This window comes from Gymnoscopelus microlampas (genome assembly GCF_963454915.1).
Source record: "Gymnoscopelus microlampas genome assembly, chromosome: 5".
NCBI classification, from domain to species: domain Eukaryota; kingdom Metazoa; phylum Chordata; class Actinopteri; order Myctophiformes; family Myctophidae; genus Gymnoscopelus; species Gymnoscopelus microlampas.
In genome coordinates, this window is record NC_139942.1 from 25,466,979 (window position 1) to 25,493,006 (window position 26,028).

Genomic DNA, 26,028 nt, shown 5'->3' on the forward strand with positions numbered 1-26,028 from the left:
AATGTATTAAACCACATTAGCCACTTTAGTCGTGCAACAAAACGAAAACGAAAATAGCCAACCTACAAGCTCACAATGCGTTGTGATCTGCTACATTCTATATTTTAGCCTATCTAATGACATGCTCAAAATAGGGACAACAGGTTGAACGTGGTTAAACCCATGCCTGAACTTGATGTAGCTTTTCCATGGAGGGGTATTCTCTCAAGCCAGACAACTATTTCACAGTCTCTGAATGCTACACAGTCTGTAATTACCCCCTCTGAAAGCCGGGCACGGAAGCTCTCATCTGTTCGTTTCCATTCACGAAAATATATTTTAAAATATGTTTTTGAATTTCCATTTCTGCAAAGCAGCAAGCGACTAATGGATGGGTAACCAGGGGTAAACGTAAGGTAATAACATTAAATCTCCACTATGTAACTATTTAAGTGAGTAAAATATTATTCTAACCAATCTGTATGGTTGAGTATGTTAATGCAATTTAACATACACAACTGTGGTGAAAGTCTCCCTGCTCTTCCATTGAGAAATGTAGATTCTGTGGTAGGGTATGACAACTGGTTTATAAGCAGTGTTGCCTGAAGGTTACAATTCAATTTCTAAGTAAGAAGGTGTGCTTTTATATCTCATTGTTAATCATTTCTGCACTTCCACGGGAACATGGTTTCAAATCTCAGGTAGGACTTTTGGAAGTTACAGATTGTAGCTGTAATGTTTCATTTAGCCTACTGTACAGTAGATGCTTGTGTTCCAGCATGAAGTTAACTTCACAGGAAATGTCCATGCTGGTGTCACCTAAAAGGAACACGCTAATGTTATTAGCTTCAGCTATTCAGCTATCAAACATCTAATAAATCTATTGGTAGACAGACACGATTTGGTCGATAAGGTCTGTCATTTGGTCCAGACTTCCTTTATTTTCCATGTACTGTAGATAACAGTGACACACTGATCAGAATAGCCAATTCTTGAATATTCTACAGTTGTATTCATTTGTATATGTTATAATGGTGAAGATCAATAATTTTGCTGGGTATCCCCTAGGACTATTGGGTGTCCCTGGACCCCACATTGTCAGTAGAGCACTTGTCTTTAGACGGTCCCGGCTTCGATCCCAGGCACCGCTAACTCAGCTTGTGAGTAGCGTGGGGGTCTAGTGCATTGAAAAGGGAACCAACACTATCCCTCTCGGCCGATCGACAATAAGCCACTTACTTACAATTAAATCGAAGACTGGACTGCTATTTAAAAAGGTAAATGTGACAGATTAAACATCCCTTCCATTTCACTTTCCCCCCTGAATACATATTTAATTAATGCAATCTACTGTATGATTAGTTTGGTGAAGTCAGAAACCAAAAGTACATGCAGACTCAAGATGTCTGGCTGAACAAGAAAATTGCAGTCTCATATTTTACTGTCAGAGTATGAATGTTACATTTTGCACGGTGGAATGTCTGTTAGCATTGCTTCATTCATATTGCTCGATGTAGGAAGAAAGACATTTGTTATGGACTCCAAAAGAAGCTTCATTGATTTACGTTAATGCACTGTAACCCCATGTCTAACTGGCTGCCTTAGCATTTTGATTGTTGCTGTAGTTTTTTTTTTTTTAACAACATTTTTGCTGTAGTTTGATTAATTAGTAAACTGCCACTGTTCTGGTAACTAGTACAACATCATTAGTCTGCTTTACACAACAGGGCCAAAGGGGCTAACCAGGGCTTACACTTGTAAACAACTTCCCTCAACACAGTATTTCTGTGATTTACTCCATTTCGTTGCCGTCAGGCTTAAACCTTGTATTTTTTTTATTTCAACATTGTATGTTTTTTTGGTGTAAATTGATGGCCTACTTTCTCGTACGAGTCCCGCAAAAATAGCCGATCTACAAGCTCACCACGCTTCGCAACGTGCGGTCAGCTGGTAGATCGGCTATTTTAGCTAATTTGGAACTTTCTTTAAAGTGAAAGTGGTTGCGTCTCTGTGGGTTTTATAAATATTTAGTCAATGAAAAGTATTAACAAGAGCTTGTGAGAAAATCTTAACTACATTGGATCCATTGAAACACATGGAATACTCTTTTCCATTTCTTGAAAGATGAGTAGTTTTGGACAAACAAGGTTTCCACCCAACATCTTTCTACCAACAAACTTCACTCAGTTGGAACTTGGGCCATAGGGAAACAAAATAAACAAACAAACAACAGAGCTCTGAATATTGTGTCTTAGTCATTTCAAATGTAGACTTGGGGGTCCCGTTTAACCCTGCTGTTGCAACCTATTGCAACTCCGTCATCATTTGACTTCACTTGCGTTTAGAAGGGACAGGTGGAATCGTGCAGCTCAGAAATCCATCATGGATCCATCCTCTCCTCCTTTAAGTTTCTTTTCCTGGGACTCAGACCAGGCCTTGTTAATGGTCCTCTTCATCTCGTCATCTCCCTCAGAGTAAATCTTCTTCAACATAGTCATGAGGCCCTCGCTGGGGTCTGCGTTCTCATCCATAGCAGGTTTACTGATGGAGGAGAGAGAGAGGTTAGGGTTGTCTTAGTGGTTCATTTCTGTCCATTATCTACCACTCAGTTCCCCTAGCATACAGAAGTGGTAAGGCATCTCAATGTAATTTGTGTGCATGTTGACATCAAATTCATACATATGTGAAACTTACTCTTTCTCTTTAGACTGCTTTTCCACCTGTGTTAGACAGTCCCACTTCTTGACCGCTTGCTTCTTGCCCATAACCAAGACCATGTCTGTCTTTATCTATAGAAGAGAATGATGATTACACAATAAAATAAACATATTTTGAAGTTGTAGAGTCCTAAAGCAGTGGCGCTGGAAGTCATTTATTCCAAGGGGTGCTGGGCTGGGTGGGTGACTCCACGCACCTTTTTCAACAAATATTTGATTCCCCAAAGTTAAATACATAATTGTTTTAATATATATGTGTGTATATAGACTTTAAAAATATATATATATTATAATATATATATATATATATATATATATTTGTTTTTTTTGCTTCCCCCCCCCCCACCCCTTCCCGCACCACTGGTCTAAAGTGCATGAGTCAAATGATGTGTTGAATTCTAAATTTTCCCTTTCATTTTTGACGTCCTCAAATACTGTACATTAAATTTTAATAGGCCTGTCACAATTATTACATAATCGCCCAATCATTTGAGGTAATCCCAATTACTTGCATTATCGTTTTCATGTTGCAATGTTCATACATTTTCAAAAAGTAGCAGAAATAGCAGATCTACAAGCTCACAATAAGTCATATTGCGACGCATTGTGTGGATCTGCCAGTTCCACTATATTTGTTTTACTTTTTTTTTAAGTATAAAGTTATGAAATGTCAGCCATTCATTTGTATATTGGAGTTATTTGTCATAACTGCCCAGTGGGATTTTTGCTTACGAAGCCTAAAAGGCAAAGAGAAATGTATTTTTTATGTTCCAATGTTCAATGCCCAAAACATTATTACATCGCTAATCTCAATTATTTGTATGACAATGAATTTATCGTCACGTAAAATGTCATGATCGTGACAGCCCTAAATTCGTTTAAAGACACAATCTGTATGTCTGGCAGATTGTGTATATTGGAATGGACTGTTATACAGTAAAAGCATCAAGTGCTGCTAGTGTTGACTCACTAGGAAAACACCACAAGCCATGCCACTGATAGCTTGTTTATTCGCATCAAGATAAATGATTCTATCCAGAGAGGACAATTAGGACAGAGGTCTGCTAAATGCCTAAATTGTAGGTAAAGTCTTGCTCTGGACGCACACAAAAGACCAGATTTACAAAGCCGCTTGTGCCTCATGTCAGATGCATTATAGATCTAGAAACATGCACATCATTTATCAAACAAGATCACGGTCCTGGCCCGGACGGCTGGGGTAGCGGTCCAGGCACCTAAGCTGCTAATGCAGGGTTCGAATACTGATCCTGAAGACCTTTGCTGCGTGTCACACCCCATCTCGCTCTCCCCATTTCCTGTCAGTCTACTATACTATCAATAAAGGCAGAAAAGCCACAAAAAAAAAGAAGAAAAAAAAAGAAATACCACGCTCCTTTAAGTGCAGTTTGCTTTTCAACTTCAGAACATGTCCGTCCTTAATTTAAATGCTTTTAAGGCAGGCTTGTACAAATGATAGGATACTGCATTACTGCATTCCACTGGATTTAACGTTCACACAGTTTGTGAGGGTCAGTATTACATGGTAAATTCTCTCAATTCAAAGAGCATGTGCAAATTAACACAGGTATCTTAGAGGAAGGTTGTAGTGGGGATGACAGCGGTAACTGCAGCAAGGAGACACATGTAGGCCTCGCAGACACAATAAGAGAACACTATTCCAACATTCAAGCAATTATTAATAAGGTACAGTATGTCTTTTAGGGATGGCAAATCACAAGCCTTGGATACATTGACTTCACTCATCAGGAGTTTGTTTTTGGAATACATTTACTCATTGTATGAGCAACAGTCGCCCAAATTCTTGAGTTGCATCACAACAAATCAATATTTCACTAGTATTAGTATATATTTCATTAGTTTTAATTAGGCTATGCATTATCCAGCACAATTCCATTTCCCCCAAAGCTGAATTCATATAAGCAATTGCGAGCGAATGTCCACAGTGCAAACATCTGCAAAATGCAATAAACTGGGCGTGTCTGAGGTTATGGGTGAAAACCACAGACATGTTTTTGTGCCTTTAAATTGACTGATAGTGTTTGGGGATTGGGGTCACCTTTTTACAGCTGTCCTTTGGATCGATGGGGCACAGCAGATTTATCATTGTCATCTGGTGGTTCTTCCCCTCTAGATCCTTCACCAGCAAAGAAAACGACCTGGTGGGAAGAGTAAGAAAAATCAGATAACAACTGCACTGTCAGACACAATGCAGGAAACAGACAACAGAAAGATACTAATTGTTATTGTAATACCCTGATGATGATGTTGATGTCTAAGGAGGCGAGAAAAGATTGTAGTCTATAATGTTAGTAATGCTATTAAGAGCTGAATCAATCACCTAGAAAATAGAAACATACTGAAACAAAATAACTCAAGAACGGAAAGGGGAATTCCATGAAACTTGGTGGGAATGATCAATAGGCTGCCCGGAAGAGAAGATTAATTTATGGATCAAAAGGTCAAAGGTGTTAGAAATTGACATACTGCATTAGCACATCACCTTACCTCTCTGTAAAGCTAACCTCCACATTTTCGGAGGGAATCTTGTGCACGTCCTTCAACGTAATGTAAATCTTTACATATTTGTCTGACTGGTCCCAGCCTGCAATGAAAATGCACAAGTGTAAATGATTTCATTTGAAATCTCTCTCATGCATGGACTTACTTTAGTCATGCAAAAAGTAAAGCACAGCTACACATCAACTAACTAGCCGGTGCCTAACCAGAAAAATAGATCCATACCATAGTTGGTGATCTTGACTGCGTATGCTGCTTTTGTGGATGCAGTCGGGTCGGCCTCTCTTCTGGCCTGTTGCTCCTTCTGTTGCCGTTTGGCTGTGATCTCCTTCTCAACCTTCTTTTGCTCCTGTTTCAGCAGCTCCTGCACTCTGGTCCTCTCTGCCTTCTCTAGGAGGGACCCCAGCTCCTGCAGGTCTGCCTCCAGCTGGTTGATCTATGTATGAGACCAGGTGTGGTGGTGGGGATAAAAAGCTGATTAATAGCCCAACAACAAATAATATTCTGAGAGAGAGAGAATATGTGATAGGATTTAAGAACACTAGAAAGAAAGGCAACATTATTAGTATAAAAAACAGAAGACAAACGTTAGGTGTTGATTCTACCTATTCTTGCCGTAAAGGTGATGTTACTGTGCACATGTTTTAAAGCAGTGGTTCTCAACCTTTTCAGGCCGTGACCCCCAAAAATAATCATATTTGAACTGGGGACCCCCACCCTGACAAGCACTTAGAATTGTAGACGTTGAGTAATTACATTTAGTTTGACTCTGATAAATACTGTGAGAATAGCTGATCTACAGTTGTGAGCTTGTAGATCGGCTATTTTCAAAATGTTTGCCTCTTTCTTATATTATTTGACAATTTGGCCAATGTTTGACCAGTTTTTATAACATAGTTTGTTGTTGATTACTTTTGATGAAGTAATGGTCTTTTTCCCTTCTTATTTTTTTTAGGTATTTAAAAAAATCTTAAAAGCCCTTAAATAGTCACTTCACTGTCATCTGGGGACCCTCCCCAAAATCATGTGGGGACCACCTGGGGGTCCCGACCCACAGGTTGAGAACCACTGCTCTAAAGGGCTCCCATAACCTTAGCTAGTAGAATGGCTAGGAGAGCTAGCTTCTTTAGCATCAGTCACATTACAGGATTTTGAGAGCACATATCAGCACAGATTCTGCAGTATTAACGACACTCGTGGTTTACATATTGTGTCAATGGGTACCATACTACTACGCTAACCCTGCTAACGGACATTAGCTTCAGTTCATTGCCATACATGAAGTTCCATGTGAATGAAATGCAGCCACGACGAGCTAACAAGGAAGCTAACGTCATGTTTGTCTTTCAGTTTCAATAACTGTCTGGTACGTAAAACAACAACAACAAAAAACAGTGTATTGACTATTTACCTGTTCGGTTAGGTCCATTTTGTAATATATTGTTAGGGTTGTTGCTTGCTAAATGACTGAAATGCGTACAATACGTTTAACTGTTACTGCACTGCAGTGTTGGTCGGGTCGAGCACTTCTCCTGGTCGTACCGCGTTCAGTGTTGCCAGATTTTACGAGAGAAACAAGCAACCAGGTCTATGAAAACAAGCCCAAAATAAGCATTGATTGATTGATTGATGTACTTTATTTAGTAAGACATTGAGAACAACAGTACATGGAAGTACACATTCACAATACAAGGTCTACTAAACTGGAAGACTCATTAAGCACTGAGCTTGTTTAAGATGAGATCCCCATTTGAAAATTGTGGAATATTTTTTAAACATTTTAACAACACAAATCTTGTATGGTGGCCTCCCTGGCGTAAAATATTTTCAGATGGGGTCCGCATACAAATACATATTAATTTTAGGGTCCTTGACATGAAAATGTTTGAGAAACACTGGATAAACAACATTAGGAGACAAGCCCAAATAAGCAACTACACTTTACACAACTTTCAGAAAAACAAGCCCAAAGTCGCTTATAATAAACCGATAAACCGAAATCAATAATGTTCCTACCCTGGTCGTTACTCTTTAATGTAGTTCTGCCCAGCCTGCGTCACCCTGCAGCCGCGTTACCTGTGGAAAGCCTCTTGTTTCTGTTATCCACTAGGCAAAACTCTTTATTCACAAACAAAAATGTTCCAAATCAATACCTAACTTTTGCCCATTTCATGCTCCTCAAATCGTTATATTATTAAATATATGATTATATAAAAATTGTTCAGTCTCTCTCTCTCTCTCTCTCTCTCTCTCTCTCTCTCTCTCTCTCTCTCTCTCTCTCTCTCTCTCTCTCTCTGGTATATACACACACACACACACACACACACACACACACACACACACACACACACACACATACATATGACGTCATAGGTGATTGATGTTAGACTGGCTTCACGCTCTACTCTGATAATGGGTACAGGAAGCACTAATAAATGACAGCTACAGGTGTCTGTGAGGCATGAGTGCCTACGTCATCATTAAGTCACAACAAGTCATCTCTGTAGCCAGCAGCTGTATAAGTGTGGTGAAATTACTACACTTGAAACATAACCTGTCAGTTTGTATTTGTCTATGAGTGAGGAGCCTGTCACCTTTACATTCCCTGAAGCAGGGGGCATTGGTCAGAGTATGGCCGCATACACGCTTGTTCTGATCCGCCATGGAGAGAGCTGCTGGAATCAGGAAAACCGCTTTTGCGGATGGTTCGATGCAGACCTCAGTGGAACCGGGGTGGAAGAGGCAAAGAGGGCAGGACAGGCCTTGAAAGACGCTGGCTATCATTTTGACATCTGCTATACTTCTGTCCTCAAGCGGGCCATTCGGACACTGTGGCTTGTTCTGGAGGGCATTGACCAGATGTGGCTGCCTGTCCACCGTACCTGGCGCCTCAACGAGCGCCACTACGGTGGCCTGACTGGGCTAAATAAGGCAGAGACAGCAGCCAAGCACGGGGAGGCCCAGGTCAAGATCTGGAGGCGATCCTTCGACGTCCCACCCCCATCCATGGATCAGGAGCATGACTTCTATAACAACATAAGCAAGGACCGTCGCTATGGTGACCTGACAGACGACCAGCTTCCAACCTGCGAGAGTCTGAAGGACACCATCGCCCGTGCACTGCCTTTCTGGAACGAGGAGATCGTCCCTCAGATCAAAGATGGCAAGAGGGTTCTGATCGTTGCCCATGGCAACAGTCTCCGTGGCATCATCAAGCACCTTGAGGGTATGTCAGAGGAGGCCATCATGGAGCTAGACCTGCCCACAGGCATCCCCATCCTGTATGAGCTGGACAGGAACCTGAAGCCTGTGGGACTCTTGCAATTCCTGGGCGATGAGGAGGCTGTGAAGAAGGCTATGGCGGCTGTGGCTGCCCAGGGGAAGGCCAAGAAATAGACACAGGGATTCCTGCAATAGTGCAGATCATTATCACATACTGTTCCATTATTAATGATGAAACCCTATTAATGACTAAATGTTTGCCTATTGTTGTCTGCTTCCACTGAATGTTTGTCTGTACCTGTTTCTCGCCCCTCCCGTTTGTATACGAGAACGTCTGGGAACTCAGATTAGTCTATACCAGGTTTTCTATTCCAGGTTTTCTATACCAGGTTTTCACACATGCATGTGAGGATGAACCTAAATCTGTGCTTCGAGCTTGCAGATCTGCTACTTTTGATGCTTTTGTGTGACTCTGTAGTATTATCAAGTAGGGCATTCATTTTCGAAAAAACACAAAAAGTTAGAATATGGAGTAGCACTTTATAATACACTATTAAGCATTAGTTAAGCATTAGTAAATACTTAATTCATCATGAATTCGTCATTTGTAAAGCATTATGCATACTTGGCATCACTGCTATCACAGTGATATAGAAAATGCTTAACTAATGCTTAACTAATGCTGTGTATAGTTGAAACGTTTACAACTGTTTATTTATGCTTTATAGTAGAGTGGACATAGTCTCTCCCCTATACCACCTCCTCCACCCACTCTATTATGGCAAACAACAGCTGTATAAAGGAAACGGTAAAATCAGCCCAAGCGAGCATCTCCAATTCTCTACGGATGTGTGTCCATGGTTTCTGTCAAAGCTCACCTGTTGGGCTGGAGCTTTGGCTTCAAGCAGTTACCAGTGCAGATATGTTTGTTTCTTGGTGTTATATGATGCTACCATGAGCTGTATAGGCTATCATGGGTATTGTGAAATTAGTTTGTTTTGTTTCAGCAACCAGGTTGTACACCTGGATTGCCTTGTAGCATCAGGTTGAAGTAAATTGCATGGTTTTGTTCTTGTAGTGACCTACCACGTATGTACCACCAGTGACTGCTTTGTTTGGGCTGAAACCATGAGCTGTACCCAAACAGAACCATCATTGTGGCCTACTACAGACAGTAGCCTAAGGTCTTAATGCTTTGCATCTGTGGCCTGTTCAAGGGCCGGCCTGACCATATTGGTCTGAAATTCAGTTTTTGTTGTTTTGTCTCACTTTGATTATGTTTTATTAATCTATATTACCCAGACATTCAAGGTTGAAACTGTTGAAACATAAAGGCCTGTTCATACTGTTGATAGTTTGTACATAAATCATATCTATCCATGTAGTAGCCTATTAATTGGGCTTTGGCCTTCCAGAAAAGATAATCCAACAACCTAACTTTGGCAATATTCCTATGTCTTAGGAAGCATATGCTAATGTTTGCAAAATATGTTCTCCATGTTACAAGGTGACTTTAATTCATTGCTATCACATGTTGGTAAATGTAATCAAATTAACAAATATAGCCAAAAAAGCTACCTTAAATTTCAGGTCTACAAACAATAAAATAATATATAAAATGATTCATGCACATTAGCTACTGTACATAGCATGTTACAAGAAAGTTAGAACTGTATCTGGTTGGTAGCTACTGTATGTAACTAACTATCCATCTGGTGTTCCTATGTGTTGCACGCATGCACAAGAAATTTGGTGCTGCTGAATGCTGATTAGGACAAGACTAGCTCCCAGACACACAGACAGACAAATGGGTGAAAGAATAATCTTCGGCCTGGCAGAGATAATGAAAACAACAATTAACAAAATACTTATGTTATAATACTTTATTGAAAACAATGCGTCATATTTTATGACGTTTTGCAGTGACTTCTTGGATTGAAGAAACTATTCAGCAGCCTCTTTTCCCTGTGAAAAGATGAATACATTTAGACCATATTCAGCACAAATCTTTAGTTAAATCTCAGTTAATGATAACCAACAGTGCCTTCATATTGCATTATGTATTTACCTTGGATTCACGAGTTTTAGCTCTCATCTTGTTGACCTGGGATTCAGCAATGTCAGCACGCTCTTCAGCCTCCTCCAGCTCATGCTGAACCTTTCTGCACTTGGTCAGGTGAGAATTGGCTGATTCCTCCTACAATATGATAGAGAAGGTTCAAAGCCTGAATACGTCTTGCTATAATATATAAAGCAGATCTACAAACTTACAAAGCGTCATGAGCTTGCAGATATTTTCGGTGGAGAGATTTGGTTTTAGAGGTCCTGGGGGACCCCAGTCAACGAAGTATATACAGTAGGGCTTAAGTGGGTCAGAAAACAACTATGATTCCTTGGTTGCCTATGGCAGTGGTTCTCAAACCTTTTCATGTCAAGGACCCCCAAATTGACACTTAATAGCCTGCGGACCCCCATTTGAAAAGATATGCCAGGGACCCCCATAAGATGTTTACGGCTCTAGCAGTGATTCTCAACTATTTTAATTTCAAGTACCCCCAGTTTGACATGCATTATTAGGCTACGGACCCCCATTTAATGGCATTTATCTCTGGGACCCCAATTCATATGGTAAAATCAATGTTAATTTAACTCTGAGAGTGTACAAATGGAACCAAATTGACCCGTTAGTTGCAGCCCCATGGGTCCATTTGGTTCCTATCCATCATTTAGCTTGGGGACCCCCTGGAACCCCCTCAAGTACCCCTGGGGGTCCCCGGACCCCACTTTGAGAACCAACGGCCTATGGCATCTAAAGCAACCACATTAATTAAGAAAACAGGATTTCTATGATTCCTTGGTGTGGTTGCACACACACACAAATAATAAAAAACAATATTTTTCTTACCGCTTCCTCAGCCTGTCTCTTGTAGCCTTTGACCTTCATCTGCAGTTTGTCTACCAGATCCTGAAGCCTGGCAAGATTCTTCTTGTCCTCTTCACACTGAAGTGACAGTGAATTTATAACATTAGTTGTATGTTCATGCAATCTATTGATTTTGTCAATGGGATGATGGTCATTAAAGTGAACCTGTTATACGGTACCTGGTATGTCAGCTCCTTCACCCTCCTCTCGTACTTGCGGACACCTTTAATAGCATCTGCTCCGCCTCTCTGTGCAGAGTCGACCTCTCCCTCCAGTTCACGCACCTTCACAATTAGATTATGCACTGTGAATTTAATTCTTCTTATCTCATTGTGTATGACTACAACCCGTGTTGAAGTGAACTACATCTTACCCTAGACTCCAGTTTCTGGAGCTGCTTCTTGCCTCCCTTCATAGCCAGGTTCTCAGCCTCATCTAGACGGTGCTGCAGGTCTTTCACTGTGACCTCCAGGTTCTTCTTCATCCTCTCCAGGTGAGAGCTAGTGTCCTGCTCCTTCTTCAGCTCCTCGGCCATCATAGCAGCCTGGAATGTCATTTTTGTATTGTATTGTATGTTAATATCGTTGCTATTTTTGAATTTGAATCCTGAAAGTAAAATCTTTTGGACATATGAGGTTTCCCACCCGACAGAGACGACATGAAGCATGACATGAGATAAGGGTAGGACATCCTAACTTACATCAGTGATGGCTTTCTTAGCCTTCTCCTCGGCATTCCTTGCTTCTTGAACACTGTCATCCACTTCACCTTGGACCTGGATCAGGTCACTCTCCAGTTTCTTCTTGGTGTTCAAAAGGCTTGTGTTCTAAAGATTCAGTTGAACAATGTAAGTATGAATGACTAGTATGTGAATATTTCTTATTCTAAATATTGAACGTTTTTCATTGACGTACCTGCAGTGGTGGAAAGTTAACTAAGTACATTTACTCAAGTTCTGTACTTAAGTAAAATGTTGAGGTATTTTTACTTTATTGGAGTATTTCCAGTTTTTGATAATTTTACTTCTACTCCACTACGTCTCAAAGGCAAATATTGTACTCTTATTCCACTACAATTATTTGAACACTTAAGTTACTAGTTACTTGTAGATTATTATTATTTTTTCATTACAAAACCACTTCAGACCTACCATATTTACTTTGCCAATTTGAAAATAGCTGATCTACAAACACATTTTATACATATGAAAACTTGTGAAATGGGAACTTCTGCATAATGAGTACTTTTACTTGTGGTACTTTAAGTATATTCCGATGCCAATACTTTTTTACTTCTACTCAGGTAAATTTGTCTTGATACTTTTACTTGAGTAAAAATAAATGGGGGACTTCTTCCATCACTGCTTACCTGAGAGTGCAACAGTCCAGCACGTTCACTAGCATCCATTAGTTCTTGTTCAGCCACTTTGCGGCCTCTCTCTGTCTGTTCCAGAGCCACTCTCAGCTCATCAATCTCTGCCACCATGAGGCCATTCCTACGCTCCACCATGGCAGCTTGCTCTTTCAGATCATCTTGGGCTCTGACAGCATCATCAAGGTGCAGTTGGGCATCCTAAAGGAAATCACATTTGAGGTGGTCAATTTGAGAGATACCTCAGAATGTGACTTGCTCAGAGCAGTTCCTCTCATGTGTCTAACGACTATGTTTTGCACCTTGAGCTGTCCCTGGACGTTCCTCAGTTGCTTCTGAGCCTCAGAAGCCTGGCGGTTGGCATGACTCAGCTGAACCTCCATCTCATTCAGGTCTCCCTCCATCTTCTTTTTGATTCTCAGGGCATCGTTTCTGCTCCTGACCTCAGAGTCCAGAGTGCTCTGCATGGAGTCCATCACCCTCTGGCTGTTCCTCTTGATCTGCTCCGTCTCTTCATCCTTCTCGGCCAGCTTCCTGTCGACCTCACCCTTGATCTGGTTGAGCTCCAACTGGACACGGAGAATCTTGGACTCCTCGTGTTCCAGAGTACCCTAAAATGTAACACAGGATCAAAAGGTAGTACGGACCTACAAATGTAATATGTATCACTCCACTTTTTGAATCTTATTGTAACTAAATCTAATATAGCGACAATTGCCTTCTTCATCTGGAACCTCAAAGTTTTACCTCAGCTTCCTCAAGGGCTGTCTGGATCTCTAACTTCTCTGTCTCCACCTGCTTCTTGTTCTTCTCCAGCTCATGGATGCTCTTTCCAGTCTCACCAATCTGTTCAGTCAGGTCTGAGATCTCCTCTGCAATTTAATGAAAATAAAGATTCAATAAGAAGAAAAGGAAGTTTGCATTAGAAAAAGCTGAGTGTAGCCTAATCCACAATTGATCTTGAACTTTTAAAGACTTTTAAAGGCATATTAATATTTACTTAACACACATGAACTATGAGATAAAATGAGGACCCATTTTGACCCAGCCTTGGCACAAAAGAAGTTGGCAAAAAACATTACTGATATTGAAAGTATTATGTAGAGAAAGACTCACGTTGCAAGTTCTTGTTTTCACGCTTCATGGTCTCCAGTTGGTCCAGAGACTCCTCATAGGAGTTCTTCATCTTAAACAACTCAGTGCTGAGAGAACGAGCCTCTTTCTGAGCTCCCTCCAGCTCTGCCTGACCCTCTTCGTATTTCTGCTTCCATTCTGCCAGGACCTGCAATGACAAGTGTAATTTACCCCACTTTATCGAGGACAAAATCATTAAGTTTTAAAATAATCTACTATATGTCAAAGCACCTTATCGAAGTTCCTTTGTTTCTTGTCAAGGTTGGCAGCTAAACCATTGGCCCTCTCCACATCAATCATGAGGTCTTCCACTTCACTCTGGAGTCTCTGTTTGGTTTTCTCCAGAGAGGCGCACTTGGAATTCACAGCCTCAATTTGCTCCTCAGCTTCCTGAAGACGCTGGGCTAGCTTCTTCCTGTTGATCGGTTTTGAATGGAATCAAATCATTATGGGTAATATTTTGTATAGAAAGCGATACCAATGTAAAACACTGTTCTCTTACTTTGTATAGAGAGTGGTACCTGATAGTGTAAAACACTGTTCTCTTACTTTGTATAGAGAGTGGTACCTGATAGTGTAAAACACTGATCACTTACTATAGAGAGTGGTGCCTGATAGTGTAAAACACTCATCACTTACTATAGAGAGTGGTGCCTGATAGTGTAAAACACTGATCACTTACTTTGTATAGAGAGTGGTGCCTGATAGTGTAAAACACTGATCACTTACTTTGTATAGAGAGTGGTGCCTGATAGTGTAAAACACTGATCACTTACTTTGTATAGAGAGTGGTACCTGATAGTGTGAAACACTGATCACTCACTTTGTATAACGAGTGGTACCATAGTGTAAAACACTGATCACTTACTTAGAGTCCTCCAGCTCCTCAGTGCGTTGGACAGCATCAGTCTCATACTTGGTCCTCCACTGAGCCACCTCACCATTGGCCTTGGACATTCCACGCTGCAGCTCTGCCTTGGCCTCCTGCTCCTCCTCAAACTGCTCCCTCAGAAGGTCACAGTCATGGCGAGCTGATTGCACAGCATGAGCAAGGGCATTCTTTGCCTGACAAAAGAAAATTCCCAAAATAATGTCTGCTGAGTATAATAACACAAAAGTATAACACAAGGCCTGTTTGTTGAAAAATGGTCCTCACCTTGACCTCCTCTTCAACGTGTCTCTTCAACTCCTCAATCTGTTGGGTGAAGGCCTGCTTGCCTCTGGTGAGCTGTGAGACTAGAGATTCTTTCTCCTCAAGTTGACGAGTAAACTCACCTAGTTAGAAATTGAAATATTATTTTAAAAACAGTTGTATCATCTTTGTTCGATACATATTCGTAAAAGGCCTCGGATAACTGTTAATCAAATCATCATCTCTAAATATGGAATTTGGTACCATTGACAAACCATGTAAAGTAGACTTTAGAACATTTACCATTTTCTGTCAACAGTCTTGCTCTCTGAGCTCCAACATCATTTATCTGGCGAACATTCTCATCATTCTTGGACTTGATTTCACTAAGTTGGTCCTCAAGGGTGCGGCACATCTTCTCAAGATTTCCCTGTTAATTAACAATGGACATATTCAATTAATGACTGTTTGACCTACATTTATTATGTCATGTTCCTTTTTACAGTAGTTCAATATTCTACAGATTTCTCTCAATTGTAAATTGAATACTTTGTTTGGAAACAAAACGTTACAATTGATGTCAGAAGTGGGATCAATTGCTGGCCATCAATCAGTGCATCTTTTCCTTATTTCTTTTTTTCTTTAGTATTATCTCAAGAATTATCCACAGGCATTCCATTCTACCTTTGCCTTAGCAACAGCTTCCATGTTGCTGGACAGGTCATCAATCTCCATCTTGTATTCACTTTTCTCCTTTTCAAGTTTCTGCTTGACACGCTGGAGGTTGTCGATCTGCTCGCCCAGCTCTGCAACGCTGTCGGCCTGCTTCTTACGGAGAGCAGAAGCAGTGGCCTCATGCTGCAGGGTGGACTCTTCAAGATCACGACGCAGCTTCTGGAACTCAGCCTCACGCTTCTTGTTCATCTCAATCTGAGCAGCGGTGGCTCCACCAGCCTCCTCAAGCCTCTCACTGATCTCCTCCAGTTCCCTGGAGAGGTCAGCTCTCTGCTTCTCCACCTTGGCACGAGCAGCGCGCTCCGCCTCAATTTCTTCCTCCAGTTCTTCAATACGAGCCTTTTCAAATTAATAATAACAGATTAACATGTGAAAATCATCATTTACTCATAATTATTATAGAAGATTTAACCATTTGACCCTTGCGTCCCTTGTTTGGGCATGCCATAATAGGCAAACATTTGGCAAAATAGCACATCTACAAGCTCCCTACGTGTTGTGAGCTTGTAGATCGGCCATATTCGGCGAAGAGATTTGGTCTAAAGGGGAAAAAAGGAGGGGGCCAAGTATAGACCTATCGGGGACCCTAGTCAACTAAGTATATAGCAGGGGTTAAAACCCATTTCGGAGTGAGCATTGGGCAAAAGGTGACTTGATGAGGGCCGCGACCAGTTGCGGACGTGCATGCACGCTTGTACACGTTCACTTACACAGCTGTCACTGGCTTCGTTTTCCAACATGTTATCTCAGTCATTTCTATAACGGTATATCACTTTAAAATTTTTCTTGATTATTAAGAAGAATAGCTACTTTAATTATTGATATTACATCTGCAGGCTACAAGACATTTGGTAGGAGAGGTGAAATAAACTGCTGTAAAAATGGTGGTCCTTTTATTTACTTATCCAAAGAGTTGCCTATAGGGTTTAGGTAGTTAAACTTTAGATTTGAAAGAAATGTTAAATACTGTACCTGGAGTTCTTTGATCTTCTTCTGTAGCTGAGCCCCCAAAGATTGTTCATCCTCAATCTTACTCAGAAGCTGGCTTGTTTCAAAGTCCTTCCTGTGGAATACAGTACATGATATTTTAGTGTCATTCTGCGGGTTGGTTTTCTCCATGACATTTCATATTATTATTATTATTATTATTATTAATTAATTAATAATATGAATTATTATAATGTATTATTATTATTGTGTTCCACATTACTTCTTTATCTTCTCGTCTGACTGCTGTTTGTCATTCTCCAGATCCATGATGGATTCCTGGGCCAGTTTCAGATCTCCCTCAAGCTTTCTCTTGGTTCTCTCGAGGTCCATGCGGAGCTTTTTCTCTTGCTCCAGAGAACCCTCCAACTGCACAATAATAAAAACAACAATGAATTATTCAGTACAACAATAAACATAATGTGTTCAAAACATCCAATTCATGAACTCACATCGTCAACTTGCTGCTCCAGCTTGGTCTTGGCCTTGGTCAGAGTGTTGACTTTGTCTTCCTCTGCCTGCAGGTCATCAAGAGTTTGCTGATGTGCCTCTTGGAGGGCCTTCTTTTCTTTTGTCAGCTTAGCAAGTCCTTCATCCTGAGAGGCCATCTCCTCAGTCAGGTTCTTCACCTAAATACGCAGAACAGAATTAGTTTTCATGAATAGATCATTATTGTTCCATACTGTAAGTTGATAAGACGGCTAGAGCGCGTAATCATGAACCTTGTTTTCAGTGGCGTGTTTCTCCTTCTCCACTTTGGCCAAGGTGAGCTCCAGGTCATCAATGTCCTTCTTGAGCTCAGAGCATTCATCTTCCAGCTTCCTTTTCTTGGCAGTCAGCTCAGCATTGACCTCCTCCTCGTCCTCCAGTCTCTCAGTTGTCTCTTTGAGTTTTGCCTCCAGCTGGATCTTACTTTTAATAAGGCCCTCACATCTCTCCTCAGCATCGTTCAGACTATCTTCTCCCTTGTGGTCAAAAATAAATAAATAAGGAAACATGTCAGTGTAGTGACCACGGACAATACCCGGCCGCAACACCTCTACCAATCGAGCTTAGCTCCACTACAAGCTGGCGTAGTCGGCAGGATGTGGAGCAGGAAGTCTTCGCGTGAGGGACATGAGGGACGTTGTGTGTCGTGAGGGGCGTGATGCGTGAAGTGTGAAGCATGAGGACGCACTCCAACAAAACCGAGGGGGTAGATGTAGTGACCCCAGACAAGACCCGGTTACAACAGCTCTGCCAATCGAGCTTAGCTGTATTGACACAGTAGGTTGTGCGTCGGGTTGCCGAGTGGGGGAGCGGGATTCGATCCCAGCTCGGTGCACAAACTCACTGCATGAGCATTTGTTCAGGATGAACATATGAGATAAGATAAGAGAAAAGATTAAAGATAAGATTATATACGATTTGAGCTACAAAACTTCCTTGCAGAAATGTACTTACTGATGCAGCTGCCATTTGCAGAGTATTCTTCTCCTGCACCAGAGACACCATCTTTTCCTCCAGATCTTTTTTCTTGGCCAGAGCAGTAGCCAGGTCAGTTTTCATTTTTTCATAGTTCTCCTTCATATTGGCCAGCTCCTTCTCAGTCTCAGCACTCTGCAGAAGAGGCTTGATCTTGTAATACAGCTTCATCCATGGCCAGTGTTTCACATTGCAGAATGCGCGCACGTTGAACTGGATGGTGAAAATGGCTTCTCTGTGGGACAACAGTTCTGGTAATTTAAAAAGTGTACCTTCGAAATTGTACCAAATGTCACTTTATATTATGTTTTCAAAGTACCTCCTTCTCAACATCTCGACATACTCCGTCCGCATGAGGAAACCTCGGGAGAGAGCCTGAGTCATGCCGACCAGAATAGCCAGCTTCTCATCTCGCATTTCCTCCAGCGTACCCAGCAGACCAGCTTTGAAGAACACCTGCATAGGATATTACAAACTATGTAAATAATTGACTACAAAGCCAACTTTTAGTCCTCTCTCAATAAAATGGTGCAGATTCGGAGTGTGTTTACCTTGGTGTGTCCAAACTTGTACTCCTCATGAGGTATGTCAATGGACCCAAGCAGCTTCTCAGAGGCTTTCTTGTTGTCCATGAACTGGCCCTCAGGACATGCGGCGGCATTCAGTACTTTATACCTATTTTGCAAAAGTTCATGGTCATTTTGGATGCCTCCCGTTAATATGTATGGAACTAAAACCTGCTGAAAAAAAGAAAATCAATACCTCTGCTTGAAGTCAGCATATGGGATTCTGCTGGGGAAGCCCTTTCTACAAATTCTGATCCCCTCCAGCACACCGTTACACCTCAGCTGGTGGATAACCAGGAAGTTCTCCATCAGGCCTGTAAAGATGTTGCTTCATTATTATTAAGACAAAAATAATGACACACTAAGTTGCATTAAATGACCACCTCATACAATCATTATTAAATATTTATTTTCTGTGTTTACCCGGAGTCTTGGACTCGTTAGGGAATCTCATATATATATATATATATATATATATACACACACACACATATATATCATTTATATATAATTATATATATATACACACACACATATATATAATTTATATATAATTATATATATATTCTGTGTTTACCTGGAGTCTTGGACTCGTTGGGAATCAGGCAACGCACAAAGTGAGGATGAGTGCTCCTCAAGTTGGTCATCAGCTTCTGCAAGTTCTCCTATCGAGACATTATAGAGCCAAGTATGTTCATTATTAGTTCAAAGTGATTCAATATTGTACTTTTCCACCACTACAATTATTTGAAAACTTTAGTTACTTTGCAGATTTAGATTCTATTTTATTCTACAGATATTCAAGAATAGCCGATCTACAAACACACGTGATACAGAAATTGTTTATTTCCAACATGAAAATATATTATGCCTATTTCTTACATGACTATGTTGATAATAATGAATGAATCTTACCCTGAAAGCAGCAGACACAGTCATCATTTATAATAATAATAATAATAAGGGTAATAATAATAATAATAATAATAATAATAATAAGGGTAATAATAATAATAATAATAATAATAATAATAATAATAATAATAATAATATTAATAATAATAATAATAATAATGATAATAATAATAAGGGCAATAATAAGGGTAATAATAATAAGGGTAATAATAATAATAATAATGATAATAATAATAAGGGCAATAATAAGGGTAATAATAATAAGGGTAATAATAATAATAATAATATAATGTTGATAATAATGAATACATATTCTTACCCTGAAAGCAGCAGACACAGTCATCATGGAACCACCCTTCTTCTTGCCTCCTTTCTTTGTGTTATCTGTTTATAATTGTCAGAATAATGAGTGGACAGTTTTAACAAATGATTCTTCAGTTGTTAAAGTCAACAAATATATTGTATCTTAGTCATAAAGAATTATTTACAAGCGAAAATGCCCCCCTTCTTGTCAGATTCGGTATAATATTAAAGTGGCACCACGTAACTTTTTTTAATGCATAAAATGTAATTTTTCCAATCTGTATGGTAGAGTACGTTAATACAATATAACTTATGCAATTGGGATAGTTGTATTTCGTCTCCCTGCTCTTCTATTGAGCCATGTCAAAGGCCATGTCTCACCTAAACACAGGATCTGACACAATTTTTTAGCTGATGGTCAAGATTCAATTTATCCCCTGAGCAAGCAGGCAGGCTCAATTAGCTCAATGGTAAAAGATCCAGCACTTGCACGGGAAACCGGGTTCAAATCCGGGGTAGAAGAGGAAAGATACTTTAATATCACAAGTTGATGGTTTTACTGTCAAATAATAATGTCATAATTTCAAAACTTGGTAATTGATGTGATTAGATATATTGATTTCCCTCTATTTTTTTTTGATACAACACTAGCCTGGAAACCAGACGAAAAAAAGGAGGCCACTGGAAGCCAGTGCAACAAAAAAAAAGCCCTCTGCAGATTAGTCTGGCTCCCACTCGGTTGCGATTTGATTTTGCTGCGCCCAAAGTTGTGGGCCACCAATCAGGAACCAGTATGCAAATGTAGGGCAGATTTATCACCAGAGCCATTTTCTGGAATCCGCCCAGAACGTTTCCAGACTAATATCTACGCAGTAATATTAGTCTGGCCATGCCAGGCTAATAGAAGGTGGGGGATAGAACACAGCCAGCAGTTTAACAGTTATTATTGTTATTTTCAGGCTCAGGAGGAGGATAGAAAACAGCCAGCAGTTTAACTGTTATTACCTTCAGGCTCAGGAGGAGGATAGAACACATTATATTATATTATATTATAATATTAATAAACATACCTTCAGGCTCAGGAGGAGGATAGAACACAGACAGCAGTTTAACTGAAGACTTCTGGTACAGCTGCACCACAGAGTCGTTAAGGGGGTCTTTATTCTTCTCGAGCCAGCCAGCGATGTTGTAGTCCACAATTCCAGCGTAGTGGACCAGGGCGAAGTGGGCCTCAGCCTTGCCTTTGGCAGGCTTGGGCTTCTCAAAGGCTTTACACTTTCCAAGATGCTGGGCATACAGCTTGTCCTTGAAGGTGGTGTCTGAAGCCTTTGGGAACATGCACTCCTCTTCAAGGATGGAGAAGATGCCCAAGGGCTTTGTGAAGGAGACAAAAGACAAATCACCAAAAACACAAACTTAATGCTAATGACAAAAGACGGACACACGGAAGGACGGAGACGAAAACATACTCTCCACCTCTGGCGGAGACAATAATGTCCATTAGAGCAGTGGTTCTGAACCTGTGGGTCGGGACCCCCTGGGGGGGCCCCACATGATTTTGGGGGTCCCCCCAGATAACAGTAAAGTGACAATTAAAGAAAATAAATTAAATGAAAAAAGACCATTACTGCGTAATCAAAAGTAATCAACAAACTATACTATAAAAACTGGTCAAACTTTGTCAAAATTGTCAAATAATATAAGAAAAAGGAAAATAAAATGTCAAACTAAATGTAATATCTCAACTCCTACAATTCCAAGTGCTTGTCAGGGTGGGGGTCCCCGGTTCAAATATGATTATTTTGGGGGGTTGTTGCCTGAAAAGGTTCAGAACCACTGCATTAGAGCACAAAATAATTGTATACCTTCTCAATGAGCTCAATGCAGATGGCCAGGTCCATGTCCCTACCTTCTCAATGAGCTCAATGCAGATGGCCAGGTCCATGATAATATACACTAATATAATAATAATTGTATACCTTCTCAATGAGCTCAATGCAGACGGCCAGGTCCATGCCGAAGTCAATGGTATCCCAGGGTATGCCCTCCTTTTTGTACTCCTCTTGCTCCAGAACAAACATGGTGTGATTGAAAAACTGTTGCAGTTTCTCATTGGTGAAGTTGATGCACAGCTGCTCCAGGGTGTTGAACTGAGTGGAAAGAGTTATTATTCTACAAATGCAAGCTTCTACATCAGTAGTTGTCACAATCTTTTGTAATTAAAATGTTTTAGAAAATCATTCAACATTTATTAAACACTTTCAAGATTTTTCAAAAATAGCAAATGTACAAGCTCGCAGCACAGCACAAAGTGACACGCTGTGAGCTTGTAGATCTGCTATTTTTCAATAGCCAACGTATAAAATCTAAAATGACACAGATGCTTTCCTGGTTTTACTGTTAAAGTAATTGTGACAAAAATAATTAGTCTACCACTTAAAACAAGTCCATGCTTACATCAAAGATTTCAAAACCAGCGATGTCCAGCACACCAATGTAGTAGTTTCTCGGCTGCTTGGTGTCCAGCATCTCGTTGATTCTGATGACCATCCACAAGAACATCTTCTCATAGATAGACTTGGCCAAGGCACCCACTGAGTTCATTACCTAAGGAAACAGGAAAGTTATTAGTAGGGGTGTGAATTGTTATTACATTTCTTCCAAAGAAGTACGTCTATGCATTTTCCCCCCACATATTGTATGTGCGTGCGCGTGCGTGCATATGTGTGCGCTGTATGTCTGGCAATCTGAGCCTAGCTTAACTCTCACCTTTGGTCTCTCGACAGGGCTTTAGCAGCAGTTGCCTGCACTCTGTCTCTCATTGTTTCTTTGGCAGGGAATCATACTTTACATACAATATGGCTACACAATGTGTAGTTTTATGGGTAGCACTGTCAACATATTCTAGACAGTAATTAAGTATGGACTCAAAAAGATATTAGAGTTCTAATTGTATGTGGTGTTCAGAATATAAAGAGAGTATGAATTCAGAACAATAAAACAGTGTAACTTGCTCACCTGTGGCACAGTCTGTCCCTTAGTGACAAACTCATTTCCGACCTTCACTCTGGGGTAGCAATAAGCCTTCAGCATGTCTGCTGAGTTCAGACCCATCAGGTAGGAAATCTTGTCAGCCTCTAAAATAGGTAAAAAAAAATACAACACTTGTGATAAGCAGTTAATTATTTTCATTCCTTGGCTGAAGATGCAGCTCACCCTCCGTGCCATCAATGTAGAATATATGACAATACAATACTTATAATGATAACTATTCATTATTTTCATTCCTTGGCTGAAGACATTGCCCACCTTCTGTGATAATATTAATAAAGATGCAGCTCACCCTCCGTTATCATAATATGTAATAATAATAATAATAATAATAATAATACTAATAATGATATAAATAAAGATGCAGCTCACCCTCCACGCCGTCAGGCTCAGCCTGCTCCTCACGCTGCTTCTGTTTGAACTTCAAGACTCCATGATGCATCACTGCACCTGTAAACTTGTAGATATACAGTTTCTCCTCCCCAGTGAAGCCCAGGATGTCGATAGCATCCTGTATTCAAAAGATTGAGATTAAAACATTAGATTAACAAACATCACTTTAGAAAATACATGCATTGCACTTGCAGAGCAACTGACTGCACACTGAATAACATAATATAATATAACTGAATATTAGAAACCTATTATAAAAATATGTATACTGACATCAGTGGCGTCCAGCTCCTCTTTGTCATTAATGCTGGCCACAGTGATCTGACCCATGCTGCACAATGGGAAGTCATAGGGGTTGGTGGTGATCAGACACATCTCTTTAAAAAAAAAAGGGTGAAAATTAGTTTTTCATTCATTACTTTATGTTATCACTGCATCATCAGTCATTCAATTTACCAATAATCATAGGTTTGTGGCCGGTCATCATTTGGTAGAAGATGTGGTAGCCTCTCTCAGCAGGAAGCTGGTAGGTCACTCTGGACTTCTCCAGCAGATCTATAAGAGTCATACATAACTCAAAATCTGTTCCTCTAAAAATGAAGGCACAAATCATTTATCATAATATGTGAATTTCAGACTTACATGTCTCAATATCAGCACTGGACAGTTTGCCGCTATTGTTGAACCAGATTCGGATGAATTTACCCTGTTTCATAAAGCACAATTTGTAAAAAAAAAAATCCTTCTACATTATGAAATGATTGCAGGATTTCTCATTACATAATTATTTTACACTTACAAAGCGAGAGGAGTTGTCATTCCTCACAGTCTTGGCATTACCATAGGCCTCCAGCAAGGGATTGGCTGCAATAATCTGATCCTCCAGTGACCCCTAGCATGTTTTAGACATCACCAAATTTAGAATTTGGACAGAATTATTTTAAATTGAATTGCTATATTGCATATAAATTCTTAATGTTCAAAATGTTTAATTTGTTAAAGTTTAAAACCTGTACTTATACCTTGATTTTGCCGGCACCGACTGGTGCATCTGTCTTTCCTGCACCAGAACTAGCTGCTGTTGCAAAGTACTGGATGACACGCTTGGTGTTCACAGTCTTTCCAGCACCGGATTCTCCACTGGTTATAAATGCATACATTCAGAGAAATGCAGTTAGTGAATTGATTACAATGTTCTTTTTTTAATGCCTAGTAGATGAGAAACTTACGTGATCAAGACAGACTGGTTCTCTTTATCTGTAAAATGTAAACCAAATGTAATTTTAGTTATGTACAGCACAAAACCATTTAACTGGGAGGGAATATGTCAAAAGCATTTTTTTTTTACATATTCCCTCCCAGTTTATAGCCATTTTAAGCTCCTGCAGCCATCGCAGATGCCATATTGAAAATAATGCCTTTCCACAAGTTGGATTTTCCTAGATATTTTGTATGCTATTAAGCATGGCCAATAGTAACAGAATCCATTGAAAATCTTTTCTATCAATTATTTGGGGGTTCAACCATATAGTGGCCCAAAAATATTGGATTCATTGCATAACGACCACTATGGGGCCAGCCCAACTTGTTTGGGATGTTTTTGAAAACCCACCCATACCTAACACCATGCCAAAAATCTAAAACTTGTCACCAAGTGCATCATCTTCATGAATTCCCTCCCAGCTAATTATAGTCATATATTTTTTATATTGTCCTGACCAGTGTGTACGTACCCATCAGCATGAACTGATAGGCGTTGTCAGAGACAGAGAAGATGTGGGGTGGAGCCTCCACACGCTTCTTGCCTCTGTAGGCATTTACAACCTCCTGGTCGTACACTGGGAGCCACTTGTAGGGATTCACAGTTGCACAAAACAAGCCGGAGTAGGTCTGAAGGGGACAAGAGAGAGAACATTATAACAACATACAACATAGCAGCGAGTACGTCACATATCTGGGACAACGGATCACTAGGGCTGGGGGATTACAGTCACAAGTTCCAAGTGGCATCAGGGAACAGCGAAGCATTATTACACGCCATATTGTTGTTGTTTTTTTTAAGATTTTACTACTCTGTACTTTTTTCTTTTTTCTTTTCTATTGACAGCTCAGAGCAGAATACTGTACTGTTCTCAGAGTCAGCAGGTAGAAAGTCTTACATAGATCATCCATGCTGCATAACGCTCTTTGAGGTTATACAGGACAGTGGCTTCAGTGAGGTGGGTCATCATGGCCATGTCCTCAATTTTGTCATACTTGGGAGGGTTCATGGGGGTCACATCGGCCTCTTTTACCGTTTTTTCCTAAAAAAACAAAAAACAAAAAAGAACCTTCAGAATATATACTGATTACAGTCGTACTGTGCAACTATTTTATTTTAGGTCTACCTACCTCCTTCGTGTCAAGCACTTCCACGGTGACTTTGGCACCGTCCTTCTTTATAATTTTACACTTGAGATACAGCTCCTTAACATCAGCCACATATGCTGCAGTTTTGGCATCAAAGGGCATACTTTGAGCCTCAAGTCTCTCCCTCTCTGGCTTACGGAGATATATGGCGGCCTTGCCATATTGCTCCATCTCCGCGTCCGTACTCAT

The 26,028-nt window shown here is 40.3% G+C and overlaps 3 protein-coding genes across 3 annotated transcripts; 1 reads left to right on the forward strand and 2 right to left on the reverse strand.

Moving 5' to 3' along the window:
* Positions 1-1,400: 1,400 nt before the first annotated feature.
* Positions 1,401-6,776, reverse strand: cacybp (calcyclin binding protein). Its single transcript, XM_084058677.1, has 6 exons — positions 6,646-6,776; positions 5,460-5,670; positions 5,223-5,319; positions 4,774-4,873; positions 2,674-2,768; positions 1,401-2,520 (listed from the first exon to the last, which is right to left on the reverse strand). The coding sequence occupies exons 1-6, from the start codon at positions 6,661-6,663 to the stop codon at positions 2,349-2,351; spliced, it is 693 nt and encodes a 230-aa protein (XP_083914803.1). The 5' UTR covers positions 6,664-6,776; the 3' UTR covers positions 1,401-2,348.
* A 1,089-nt stretch (positions 6,777-7,865) lies between these two features.
* Positions 7,866-8,630, forward strand: LOC311045447 (phosphoglycerate mutase 1-like; the record flags this gene model as incomplete). Its single annotated transcript, XM_084057324.1, has 1 exon — positions 7,866-8,630. One exon carries the CDS (start codon positions 7,866-7,868, stop codon positions 8,628-8,630), a length of 765 nt encoding a protein of 254 aa, XP_083913450.1.
* A 1,770-nt stretch (positions 8,631-10,400) lies between these two features.
* LOC311045398 (myosin heavy chain, fast skeletal muscle-like) lies at positions 10,401-26,028 on the reverse strand (the record flags this gene model as incomplete). The annotated part of the gene is made up of 39 exons (XM_084057241.1): positions 10,401-10,421; positions 10,525-10,653; positions 11,362-11,457; positions 11,559-11,663; positions 11,753-11,923; positions 12,080-12,205; positions 12,748-12,951; positions 13,053-13,361; positions 13,498-13,622; positions 13,867-14,032; positions 14,116-14,299; positions 14,753-14,949; positions 15,041-15,159; positions 15,320-15,446; positions 15,701-16,090; positions 16,724-16,814; positions 16,962-17,107; positions 17,191-17,367; positions 17,461-17,703; positions 18,182-18,437; positions 18,522-18,658; positions 18,754-18,877; positions 18,965-19,082; positions 19,346-19,433; positions 20,003-20,067; positions 21,057-21,360; positions 21,966-22,136; positions 22,444-22,593; positions 23,005-23,123; positions 23,410-23,548; positions 23,704-23,807; positions 23,887-23,985; positions 24,073-24,136; positions 24,230-24,322; positions 24,453-24,570; positions 24,660-24,687; positions 25,164-25,320; positions 25,590-25,733; positions 25,822-26,028. 39 exons carry the CDS (start codon positions 26,026-26,028, stop codon positions 10,401-10,403), a joined length of 5,811 nt encoding a protein of 1,936 aa, XP_083913367.1.

Coding starts and splice junctions, on each gene's coding strand:
- cacybp (XM_084058677.1), bottom strand. Junction 5,320..5,459: donor AGTCAAGATCACCAACTATG/GTATGGATCTAT, acceptor TTTTCATTGCAG/GCTGGGACCAGTCAGACAAA. Junction 2,521..2,673: donor AAGCAGTCTAAAGAGAAAGA/GTAAGTTTCACA, acceptor CTCCTCCATCAG/TAAACCTGCTATGGATGAGA.